General features: G+C 39.6%; 1 protein-coding gene across 4 annotated transcripts in view; it reads left to right on the forward strand.

Annotated features, from left to right (window-relative positions):
- Positions 1 to 11: 11 nt before the first annotated feature.
- The window catches only part of LOC127574825 (peroxidasin homolog), a 203,929-nt gene continuing 191,088 nt past the window's right edge, over positions 12 to 12,852 (forward strand). For 3 of the 4 annotated variants that reach the window (XM_052024224.1, XM_052024226.1, XM_052024227.1), the window contains exon 1: positions 17 to 232. In XM_052024224.1, the coding sequence (XP_051880184.1) occupies positions 63 to 232 (170 nt within the window). In that variant the 5' untranslated portion in view covers positions 17 to 62. Of the gene's footprint in view, positions 233 to 12,852 lie in introns of all 4 variants that reach the window. The other variant, XM_052024225.1, reaches the window with a different exon arrangement.

The following is a 12,852-nucleotide window of genomic DNA, read 5'->3' on the forward strand; positions in this document are numbered from 1 at the left end:
GCGGCGATTGCTGCTGGAAGGCAGTGGGGATCAGTGAGAGCGATCGAGCGAGAGCGGCGACGATGCCCTGGAAAACCCGCTCTTTGCTGCCCATAGCATGGCTCTTTCTCGTCGCTTTCCCGCCGCGGGTTACCGCTTGCCCGAGCCGCTGCCTTTGCTTCCGCACCACGGTGAGGTGCATGCATTTAATGCTGGAGAATATACCTGCTGTCTCCCTGCAAACCACCATCCTGTGAGTATGGAGCGTCGGGGCTGCAGCGCTTTAAGGGAGAGGGTAGAGCAAACGCTTTGTTGCCTTGCCGGAGGGATTGGAAGCAACGGAGCTAGTTACTTACTTCTGCAACTTAGTTCAAGCTTTGTTATAAAGAACAGACGGAATGGAGAGTTTTACAGAAGTTCTGTAATTTAAAAGCATTTGCTCGGATGTAGACATATGAATCTTTTTTCTGCACCTGTGGAATTCTCTTTCCAGATGTTTGTGCATTGACTGCAGATCGGAACATTTCTGTTTTTTTTTCCCAGTGCCAAACTGGCAACTGACTTTGCTTAAAGCCTTTGAATTCTGTTTTTGCTGGAAGAGTAGGATATGGTGTTACTTTTTTTAAAAAAAAGTTTCTCATAGGGAGTTAGCAAAAATAGATTATTGACCACGTAATGATAAGTGCGATGAGCATAATGATGAAAGATGCGGAGTACAGTCGTTCGCAGCACATCTTATTTTCTGCATGACCGTGAGGATCTTAAATGTATTATCACGTAATCTAAAAATCAAATTTTAAATGGAGGAGAACGAATAACAAAGCACTTCACAGAAGTTCTTTAGGTTTAGCTACAAACGACAAAGGTCTAAAAACTTATTAAAAGCCGCCTGCTGGAGTTACCCTGCAGTTAGGTACTTATCTCTGTTGACTCCGATTTGACCCACTGAGCACGCTTTCTACTTGGTGTAAAATGTAATGTTCTGTCCATGACCTGGAAAGTATCGTTAACTGGACCGAGATCAGTCAAAAAAGTGGCAGTTTTTCAAGAATGCTAAAATAACGGTGTTTGAAATGGCAGAAAGTTTCAGTTGCAGGCACTTTGATCATAAACCAAGGACTGTACATGTAATGGAACACTTCGAAGTTGGCCGATTGAACACCCCTTCCTGGCTTACCTCTAGAGGGACAGTAACAATCTGTAAAAGTTATTGATTCGGGAAGAAATACATCAGCGAAGTGCAGCTGCATGAACTCCTGTTGCTGGACTTCAGTCCACCATGCTTACAAGCAGTCTACTGCTGGGGGAGGTTACAGAGCACCGATTAGTCTTGCAGTTTTAAAAAAAACAAGCCGTCTAGTACGAAAACGAATGTTTAAACTGAGTGAACAACGATCTACATCATAAATCTATGTCTTCAATGTTGCTGTTTTTGGTGGGAATGGTGTATCCCTCTCTTGCTCTTAACCCCTTGCCCTCTTGAAGCCTCTAGAATCTGTTTCACTTAATATACATTTACTTAAATGGATGCTCCTATTCCGGTGAGGGCAAAAGGTTAATGTGCATGTAACTGAGTTTGACGGCACAGGTTTGTGGACCATGTTAATTTTTTACTGAGTAGAAGACTTGAAGAAAAATTGAGTAGTTTTAAAAATCTGCCAGTCATCAAGTAAAATCATTCTTTGTTGGGGTTCGTCACTTGGCACAGGATTGTTCCACGTATTCGGTTTCTTCCATCTGCTGACTTGATCATGTTTGTTGCGCTTTTATTATAAATTATTTTGTTTTAGTTTTTCAACCACTGACGTGAAATGCTGCAGGGCTCAGGTTCAATGGGCAGGTATCTGGTAGCATTCTGTGTATCATTACCTCTAAAAGATGGGGCTTACTTCAACATTGTGTTAGGGGAGTTTGTAGAAATGAGCTCTCTGAAAGAGAGAACATCTTTTACTGTAACCACTACAGCTATAATTAGTGTAAGCAAACATGAAGCGGCAGGCAAGAGAGGTCAGCTGATCCACCCATTCATGTGGTTCCTAGAAAATCATGAGGAGATTTTTTCTAATCCACAACAGCCAAGTAATTTCCCAGGATAGAGGAGTAATCAGGGAAAAAAAATAACTAAGAGTGGGATGACAGGATAGGAAGTAGAATAAGAGTTTATAACCTCTCACACTTGCTCTGCCATTCATTAAGATCAGGGATATTTTGCATCTGTGCCATTTTTCATATCCATGATGTCTTTATTCAAAAAAACAGTTGACTTCTGTCCTAAATGACTGAGTCTTCACAGCCCTTGTGGGTGGGGAATTCCAAAGATTCACTTTCATCTAGGTGAAGTCATTTATTCTTGTCTCAGTTGTGAATGGGTAATCCCTTATTTTGAGACGGTGACCCTGGCAGTCCATTCCAGATATTCTATTCACCACCCTGTGGTGGGGGGTGGGGGAATTGCCTCTCAGATTTCCTTTAAGTTTCTCCTCTCTCACTCCAGCCAGGAGAAACATCAATTTTGCATCTACATTGTCAAGCCCTGTGAGAATTTTATGTTTCAATGAGATGACTTCATTTGTCTGAATTCTAGAGAATTTTGATCCAGTCTGCCTGGTTACTCCTCATAGGATAATCCACCTCCATCCCAGCAATCAATCTAGTGAATTTTTGTTGTATTCTTTCTATTGCTAGTACATCTTCCCTTGGGTGGGGGGACCAGACCTGAATATAGTATTCCCATTACAGTCTTGCCAATGCCATAGATAGGATAGACAGAATCTTTTTTTACACAGGACATGGAGGGGGGGCAGTCAAGAATGGGAGGGCATAGGTTTAAGTTAAGAGGGGGGAAAAATTGAAGATCTGGGCGTTAAGTTTTTCCACACAGGGTGGAAACACTGTCATCTTCAGTAAGGTGGTGGTTGATCTGACCTTTGGCTTCCACTGGGTTTTACTTTACCTGATCCCGATGATCTTGAACCATAAATTTATCTCTCTCAGCCTTGAATATTCTTATGACAGATTTCGCTTGGATGAAGAATTAAAAATTTGAAATCCTCTGAAGAAATTCCATCTCATCCAAGTCTTAATTGTGTGGGTCACTTATCCAGAGGCTAAACCCCTAGTTGTGGAAATGCCCCCTTCTCCCCACACTAAGTGAAGCACCTACCTGGTCAGACTATTTAGCCCATTGTCCTCTACCTTCCACCCCTCATCCCTGAAATACTCTTCCACTCCTCTTAAGGCAATCAAAATCAGTTGAGTAGCCTGCGTTGATTATGTTGGCATTTATTACTGTATCACTTATCTCTTCTCATTGATTCTGCCCTCCTCAAGAACCACTGGAGCTCACTTCTGCGGGTCCCTGAAAAAGCCAGCTGTGTACTTCAAAAGTTTATGGAGAGCAGAAATAGCATACAGTTGTTTGGGCATGAAATGGAGGCAGCAAGGTGAGTGGGAGGAGATTGGAGAGGTGACTCAGAGTATTACGGCAGAGGTCAGTTTTGTGAAAGCTTTTGAAGTCACTAGGGTTGAAACTGCCAATGACTAAACTTGAGAAATTTTAGCACAAATTCTGAAGGAATTCTTGAAAATTTTTAATTTATCTAAATTTATTCTTTGACAGAAGAGCAGAATGAAAACTACTGTTTTGCTGAAGTCTAGTATTCCCATATGTGAGTAGAATGTGTTGATGACCTCGAACAAGTGTTGGATCTTGTGCTGGGCTTGTATGATAGGATCACTTGGATGAAAAGGAATGGTCATGAGGGTTTTCCATTTTCATAATATCTCAGTTCCACTCAGAAGTTTGGCATAGACCTGGTTTTCTACAGAAGTAATGACTGCTGTCCAAGTTGCTTTCTTCAGCTGCAGTAGTACTTGGGCTGCTGATTAGGCATGTTATGCTAGTATCCCTGTAGATTTTTTTTTGTTCTCCTTTAATACTGAACCCCAGCTTTGCTCTCTGTTGCAGAATATCCCTTTGAAGCCAGTGGTTTTTTTGATGGCCAGTTTTCTTCAAACAAAGCACATTTTGGGGGAAAATATGAATTTCAAATTTGCATCTGGAAAAGAATTCTTGATGAAGCATTGTTAAATATTATGACATGAAAACAGGTCATGATAGAAGGGCATATTATGTAAGTAGGTTTTTGGTTTGGTAGATCCAATTGGAATTTACAGTCAAACACGGAAAATGAAACCATTTATGTTCTTGAGCTTCTGTAACTGCCAGGATAGTAGAAGTACCAACTTTATGTTGAAAGGACCTTTTGTACAAAGGATAAGTTAATTTGCAACACAAAATATTGTCACTGTCATACTTTGCTGGGAAACATGATATCCTTATACATGTGGTTTCCAGAAAAGGTGACAAAAACAAAATTATAATTGGATCGTCTGTTTTTTCAGTGAGTTACATTAGGCTTCAATTGTAATTGTACACTGCAAAACTGGCAATTATGAAACGCCTTGTATACATAACAATATTACTGCTTATTATTTTTCTTTTCACACAGTGTAGAAATTGCATATTATCAATTTATCTGAGTGGGTTACAGACAACAAAGTTTAAGTTGACTGTTAGTCAGATCTTCCCGAAATATAATGATGAGTTTGTGATGTATGCCATTATTAATGTGCAAAATTGCTCATAAACTGCTGAGAAGAGAGATGGTTCTGGTTGAGAACCTTTACTAGTTCATTTATATTGTTGTGCTCTTTAATCTTGTCCTCAGTCTCCCCATCATTTTTGATTTTTGCACTGGATTTGCACATTCATTGCCTATTAAAGTTAATATGTGTAATTGGCAAGGTGAGTACCCTGTCAGGAATGTGATAATTTTTAGTATAATACAATCAATGTTTCTGGCCTACAAAGGGAATAGTTTAAACCATTTGTTTTGTGTCTACATATTGTAAATTAGTATATTGTTTAGATTTTTAAAATGTGACTAAAATAGGGATGACATCATGCACATTTTCAACCAGTGCAAGATTAAAAATAGGCTACCTTTCTTCCCTGGGAGTGACTGCTTTGCAAATTTTTGTTGATTCCGCTAGAGTGACTTAAAGGAAAACATCAGCAGCCCATGGGCAGTATCATCATTGTAGAAGGCCTTCATCAGCAAAGTAGCACTAGAAATAAAGTGCTAGGATTTATCTGAAATAGCAAGCTGGTGGTTGATACCCCTTGCACTCTTGACCCTGAAACACGGTTCCCACCATGGTTTGAAAATTAAAAACAAAACTGCAGATGCTGGGCATCCTAAAATGAAAACAAAATGCTGGAACTACTCTGCAGGTCATGCTGCATCTGTGGGTAGAGAAGCATAGTTTCAGGTCAAGTATGCTTTGTCAGAAGTTTCTATTTTTGTTCTGTCTCTCTGTGGTTTTCTCATCGTAAGAGTAAATAATGCTTTTAATGGTTCTAAGGATGATAGAAGAAGGAAATTTTACTTATGAAATACCTTTTCGTAATGACAACATTCCAAAGCACTTTGAATATTTTAAATGTCATCAATTTTGTAATATAGGGAAACTGAATAAACAATATGTACATTACCAGATACCATGTGCAGAAGGGAGAAAAGATGATTTAAAATAAAAACTGAAGTTATTTGGAGTATAATATTGTCCAAGGCACAAAAATGCTGGAAACACACGGTAGATCAGATAGCATCTGTGGAAAGAGAAACAGTTAACACTTCAGGTCAAAGACCTTTCAATCGGGTTATTGTTCTGAAATGTTAATTGTTTTTCTTTCCACAGAAGCCATCTGATCTGTGAGTGTTCCAGCATTTTTATTTTTTTAGATTTTCAGCAGCTGTAGTTCTTTAAATTTTTGTTAATTATTGTCCAAGGTCCTGGAGGAGATCTTAATGGGATATTGTTGTTGCATAGGTACATATGTACGGAAGTTGCATATGTACGGAAAGTACATAGGGCCTCAACTAAATTTCTCTTCTCAACAACAGCTCTGAACAACAGTACAGCTCTTTTTCTAAATTTGTTAGAAGAGATCAGAAATTGATAAATGGTCATTAAACTATTAAGCATTGGTGTATGGAGGGATCTGCTATGGTTTTCTCTTTATTTACACTCAAAATAGTAGGAATAGTTTAAATTATAAATGTATGTTCTTCATTCATGAAATAGTTTAGCGCACCTGCAGACCTGCTTGCAATTGCGTGACCAACCATCTGGCATCTTCCATCCACAAGCAGTTGCAATAATTGTCTGCAGATAGTTGCATGATATAATTTTTAAAGGGCGACAGCTTTAAAGGAACAATTATTGCCCATGGACCAGTAATACATACAACACATCTTTCCTTTTAATATTGAAAGACAAAAGGAAGAAAAAATGTGCAATGTGTTTTATTTTGGCACAAAATCCTTGTAACTTGGATCAGTAGACTGTCTTTCCAGATCTGGTTCTAACAGGTTGCAGTTTGCCCAGGGCCTGCTGTTTAGCTGTGGGTTTCTCACTGCAGGGTTAGTGAGTATCTCCATGTCTGCTTTACACAAGCATGTTCTCTGGTGGGTTTTCTGAGATGGATATTGTTCCTCTGCTTTGGATTGTCCCCTCTGTCTTGGTGATTAAAATAGCTGTCCTTCTGAGAATCTTGCATATATGTCTGCTGTGAGCTGTTTCCATTTATCTGTGATCATCACTTTAGAGGTTCCATTACTACCAAACTGCCCTTTGACCTTGAGAATAACCCTTGAATGTATGTTCTTCACAAAATTTTTGTTTTCAAAAATTTGAAAAATAATCAATTGTCAATAGATACAATTTCCCATCTGGGTGAAACAGATCTGACTTTGGCCCGGTGTCTGGATCTTAATGAAAATAAAGATTTTACTTCGATTCCTTTCTCAAAATCTTCTGGCCTCTTAGGTACATGATTCCTGACCTCATTCATCCCTATTCAATAGGTACATTTCCTCACTTTGGAGACAAACCCAGATGTGAGGAGTGAACATGTTTTTATTATATCATTCCTTCATAGCTTAGACACAATTGCCTTTTTGTCTCTGAAGATCGGTTTGCCATAATTACCCAGATCTTCTCTCACATGGAATTATTGTTTGTGGTCAGAGAATAGATCTGCCCTCAAGTTGCATTTCTTCATCCTGTCTGAATCACACTCATTGTATCATCTTGGCCAGTGGTGTCATTGGCCTGCTGCGTCAATGGCTGAGAGATTGGTTTGTGCCGTGCCACATTAATCCTCTCAGACTCTATCCTCGGCACCATTCATGTCTTTGAAAACATTGACGTGTTTGTTGGCCGGGCCAAATCTTTGTAGGCGAAGTGATTGATTCAGCTCAGGCAATCTTCATCACCCTCTCGTAGTGTGATCCACTACCTACAATGATGTACCTTTTTATAGTACTATATGCTGTGTGACATTCTGCTGGTCCAATATGCTGAAATGTACACATTAGTTCCCTTGATTCTTTGGGTTCATCACCAGCTGAAAGGATCTGTTAGTAGGTTTCAATGTCACCTTTATATAGAGAGAGCACAGGACTTAAGTTTCAACAGCAGTGCCTCAAGCTCAACAGCTTGCTTCAGGAGGACATTGCATGTCAGTTCAGAGCCATGTTGCGATGTCGCTGATTTCCCCTGTACCACCATCCATTGCCTTTTCCTTTCACACAGTTAACCTTTGAAAAGCAGAGCCGCAGATACTGGAAATCTAAAATGAAATTAGAAAGTGCTGGAGATACTCAGTAAGTCAGGCAGCATTTTTTGAGAGAGTTAAAGTTTTGGAATGATGAGCCTTTATCAGAACTGGAAAAAGATGAGAAAATGTGCATTTTAAGAAGGGAGAAGTGGAGAATGCAAAGGCGATGAATGTGGTAGGTTGGAATCCCGAGAGAATCCAGGTGACAAAAGTGCTGTTGGTGCCTTCTAAGTGAGGGTGGTGAATGCTTGTTAGTCATAGATGATGTGTTTGGAGGAGGTGTAAATAAAGGAAGGTAAATAAGGGCAGAGAAGAGGAAAATAAATGCTGGAGCTGTGAGATGGAGAAGACTGGAGTCTGGAAACCTGAAATGAAAGAGCAGATTGGAAATGCTCAGCAGGTGAAGCAGCATCTGTGGAGACAGAGACTGAGTTGATGTTACAGGCAGATGACCTTTCATCCAAACTGGTGAGTTCTGACACAAAAGGGTGTGGCTGTATATCTAATATCGATGAATTCAACATTGTATGAAGCATTCATGAAACTGCTTAAAGAGACTTCAGACATGCATATAGCTGCTTTCTTCCAGACACCCCCTCCAGGACCAAATGACCTGAAGCGCTGTTGCAACGCTAGCCTGCATATCATCACATTATAAAATCCCTGGACAGCATTAAAGGAGCAGTTATTATCTCTGGATCAATCTTGCTTAAAATGCATTACAGGATCCAGATGTGCTGACATATTAAGCACAGAAATTTCATTAATCGCTTCAGTTAGGAAATAATTAGGATGGCATATGGAAGATTGGCCTTTATTGGAAGGAAGTTGGACCTTAAAAGTCACATGGCAATTGTACAGGACTTTTGTGAAAACACACCTGGACTATAATGTGGAATTTTGGTCTCTGTGCCCATGAAAGGAAATGCCTGCTTTGGAGATCATGCAGCATAGAATGATTCTAGATTGGACTAGGTCTCTGGGTAACACTGTTGGTATGGACAAGTTGGGCCGAAGGGCCTGTTTCCATGCTGTTAGACTCTGACTATACTAAATTCATTACTAGAATGAGGGGATAGTCTGTGTATGATGGGCTGTATGAGGATAGACTGAACCTGATAGACCTGTACTCCCTCTAGCTGGTGATCTCGAACCAGGGATCATGGTCACTGGCCAGGGGTTTGTTGTCAGACTTGAATAGTGAACTATCTTTGCCAAAAGTGCTGTGAATCTTTAAATTCTCTACCTCCAGAAGACAGTGTATGGTTGGTCAGTGAGTGTATTCAAGGCTGACGGTATATTTTAGAACACCAGGCAAATCAAGGGATATGGGGATCAGGAGGGAAAGTGACTTGAAGGGCTGTAGAGATGCACCTGTTTCTCGAGTTCTAAGCATGTCACAAGATCACAAGATCACAAGATAAGGGAGCAGAAGCAGGCCATTCGGCCCATCGAGTCTGCTCCAAGGAAAAGGGAAAAAGAAATGGGGTGGGAAAAAAGAGAGAAAAAAAAAACTATTCTAATCCCATTTGCCAGCCTTATCCCCATATCCCTTGATACCCTGACTATTTAGATATCTGTCTATCTCCTCCTTGAACACCCCCACTGATCTGGCCTCCACTGCTGTGCGTGGCAAGGAGTTCCACAATTTCACCCAATCTCTGGATTGGGATTTAACTGACAACCTTCTGCTTCTAGTATGGATTTCTTGCCGCTGGGCAAGGTTAACACCCAATTAAATGCATAAAGATAAATGAATGAACTTAATGGGTAATTTTAGTATTGGGATGAATGTAGTCCCTGTTTCAGGAGGTAATAAGATAATGTTCAGGATATTTCCGTTCAAATTAGATTTTAATTTTTCAGTTGCTATGTTATAAAGAATGAAAACATCAAATAAATGTCATTCTCTGTAATGAAGCATTACAGAGAAACAATTTGAATTGTCAGCTTGTTGACTGGTAACTTTATTGGTTCTGGGTTTAGAATAATGGTGTGAATGTGTTGTGATTTGTTAAAAGGTCATTCCAAATCATGGGCCTGTTGAGTAATTTGTACATTAGAAACTTGATGGAAATCTGTGAACAAGTTGGTGTCCAACCATTGAGCATGGTATTGATTTTTTAGGTAGTTTGTTTGGTAATGCATTTTTATCTCCTTTCTGAAGAGTGATTTTAAATTGTGTGGATTTTTTGCCAAGTATTATTGTTTTGCTATTACTTGCTTTCTGGGGGGGGAGAGGAAACTGACTTTTATTTGCAATATTGTACTGCAATAATAAACACTGAAGAAAATCTTTAGTTTCCATCGACTCTCCAAACCCATGTCCAGGTGAACATTGGTGCCTGGGCCAGTGTTTGGAAAAGATAGATTAAGGAGTTGGTTGCAAACAAAAGCAGAAAGACACAACCTCAGCAAACAGTAGGAAATAGCTCATCTGTGGAATTTGCTACAGTTAGGTTTTCCATTCTTTGTTCTGTTGTTGGAATGCAAAGCACAAAATCCCTAAAGCATCATAAATTCCTGCAGATGCCTGCAGTGGTTTTCAGTGACAGTGGATGCAAAAGTGTTTCATTTCACAAGTGTGCCAGAAGGGTGGAGTTAGTTTTCTTATTTTTCCTAATTTGAGTTGTAGATTAATTTTCTCTTTTTTTTAAACTAGAGCTACAGACCTTTTTATCTTGGAGCTTCAATGTTACTTGAGATTTTTTTTTGTAATTACACATAGTTGATCACCAGAAATTTAATTTGCCCATTACTGTGAAGTTGGGACCTAAGCTTGTTTAGGAAATTAAATAGATACTTCTAGAGTGGCTCCTTTGTTTAACAGAACACTACTGCCAAATGGGGGTGCATTCTTGAGTTTAAAGATGCATGAAAATTGCAACCATTCTGTGTTCTTCTATTCTTTATGCTGCTTTTATCAGTCACTGGTTGACAGGGTCTCCTGTAGAGTTTAACTACTTAAAATCATACTGACCAGTAGAATGTCATTCAATGTCTTAGTTTTATGCTAAATTTGTTGCTTATCGCCTAGTAGTGACAGCAGTTGTGCCGCTACTGCTGTCTTTGGTGCTTTTGCATTATGCAGAGGGAAACTCAGCCATCGATACTTGGCTTGGTCAGTATCCAGGAAGCCATGCCGCAAAAGCAATTGGACATCTGTTGAGGATTGAACGGGGTTCAACTGTGATGTCAGTTGCAGTAAAACCACTTTGTAGTAAAAACCACCCAACAGTATACTGTGAATTGCATGTCAAAAAGGCCAGTTGACAGGTGCATTGGATAGTGACTTATGTTAATGGATTGAGGTCTAAATTGGGAGATAAAAGATTTTTTTTAAATGCTTTGCAGCACCCTGATCAGGTTAATGGCCTATCATCAGAACTGGTAATATTGAGAAAACAAGGTGTTTAAGTTGCAGACAAAGGGAATGTCTGCAATGGGCTGGAGGCCAATAGAAGCCATTTGCCTAAAAGAGGTTAGTGATCTGTCTGGAGGAGATGAACAAAGACAGAACGTGAAAGAAAAATGTTGGAACTACATTATAGGACGTAACAGTTGCTGGAAATCTGAAAGAAAAAAGAATGTTGAAGGTACTTGGCAAGTCAGGCAGCCTCTGTAGAGAGTGGAAAAAATGAGTCAACATTACCATTCTGGGAAGGCTGGTTTATCTGAACTTGTTGAATGTGTCTGTTCCTCAAATTTACATTGGACTTTGTTGGAACAGGTGGTGGGGCAGAATGGGAATTTGATGGAGAGTTAATGAGGTGGGTAACTGGAAGTATGGTCACTCTGTAGGATTGGATGGAGATGCTTTGCTGTAGCAATTCTGTTCTTGTTTTTCCCCAAAGTAGAGGAGACCACATTGTGAGCACCAAATGCAGTACATTAAATTGGGACAAATACAAGTAGATTGCTGTTTTATCTGAAAGGAATTTTTCGGTTCATGGATGATGGGAAGACCAGGTGTTGCTTTTCTTGTGGTTGCATTGGAAGATGCTGTGTAGAAGGGCAAACACTAATGGAGATGAAAGAGTGGATCAAGGAGTTAGGGAGGGAACTTTCCCTGGGGAATGTTGGGAGAGGAGGGAAAGATATCTTGTGCTGATATTTCCTTGAAGGTGGTCAAAATTAAGGAGTATAATAAACTGGTGGAAGCTGGGGACAAAGCAATCCCGCCCTTGAACAGGAGTACTTTCTTGAAGTGCTGTGTTTTGAATGGTTCTTGAAGACTTGCTGTCATTGTTCCTGTGTGTTTTGAATCTCATTACTGGCACCCACTACAGCCATCTCTGTAATATCACATGGTCTCCGTGCCTCAGTTCATCTGCTACTGACACCCTTGTCCAACACTTCTGTTACTTCATTATTCCAGCTTGCTTTTGGCAATTCTCACTCATTTAACTTGGTAAACTTGAAGCCAGCTCTGGTGCCTTTGTCCCAACTTGCACCAAGTTACTTGATTGTGCTTAATGAACTATGCTAAATTCTTGATGTGATGATTCAGTTTTAAAGTTCTCAATCCATGGTTTCAGCCCTTTCAGTCTTTGTTATTTAATCCACTAGACTTCTGAGCTCCTCTAATTCTGGCCTCTTGAATTTGATTACTTCACTATTGTGGGCTGTGTCTTCTGTTGCCCTGAGCTGTTAATTTTCTGCTTTGCTCTATCACTCTTCCTCCCTCCTCTTAGCCACTCCTCAAAACCATTAGTTTGACCAAGTTTTGGTCCTCTCCCTAAACCTCCTCAAATAGACAGCAGGTTTCTTTGCAGGTTTTTTGTTTTAAATGAGCTGTGTAAACAAATCTTGTCTCATTGCTGTTAATTGAACTCAGTGCAAAATGAATTGCATTTATTTAAGCAACAAAAACAAAGTATTTTATTGGGTTGCAAAAGAAACCTTGGGAATATGAATTTAAATGTATATTGTTTCTGGAGTTGTTGGATCAAATCACTTTTATTCTTTCATTATCTATCTCTCTATCCCCACCATTACCCCACCCTATTTTTTTCTTTATTATGTAGCCTTGTCCTAATTTTATTTTCCTGCATATTTGACTCTATATCTCCTTCCTCTACCCTCTTGTATATTTCTTCTTCCTTTTCTTATTCCTTTATTTTCATACTTGTGTCTATAACCGTGGATGACCCAAGACACTTTATCACTACTTTGAATTGGCAGTA

The sequence above is a fragment of the Pristis pectinata genome, chromosome 10, assembly GCF_009764475.1.
Source record: "Pristis pectinata isolate sPriPec2 chromosome 10, sPriPec2.1.pri, whole genome shotgun sequence".
NCBI lineage: Eukaryota > Metazoa > Chordata > Chondrichthyes > Rhinopristiformes > Pristidae > Pristis > Pristis pectinata.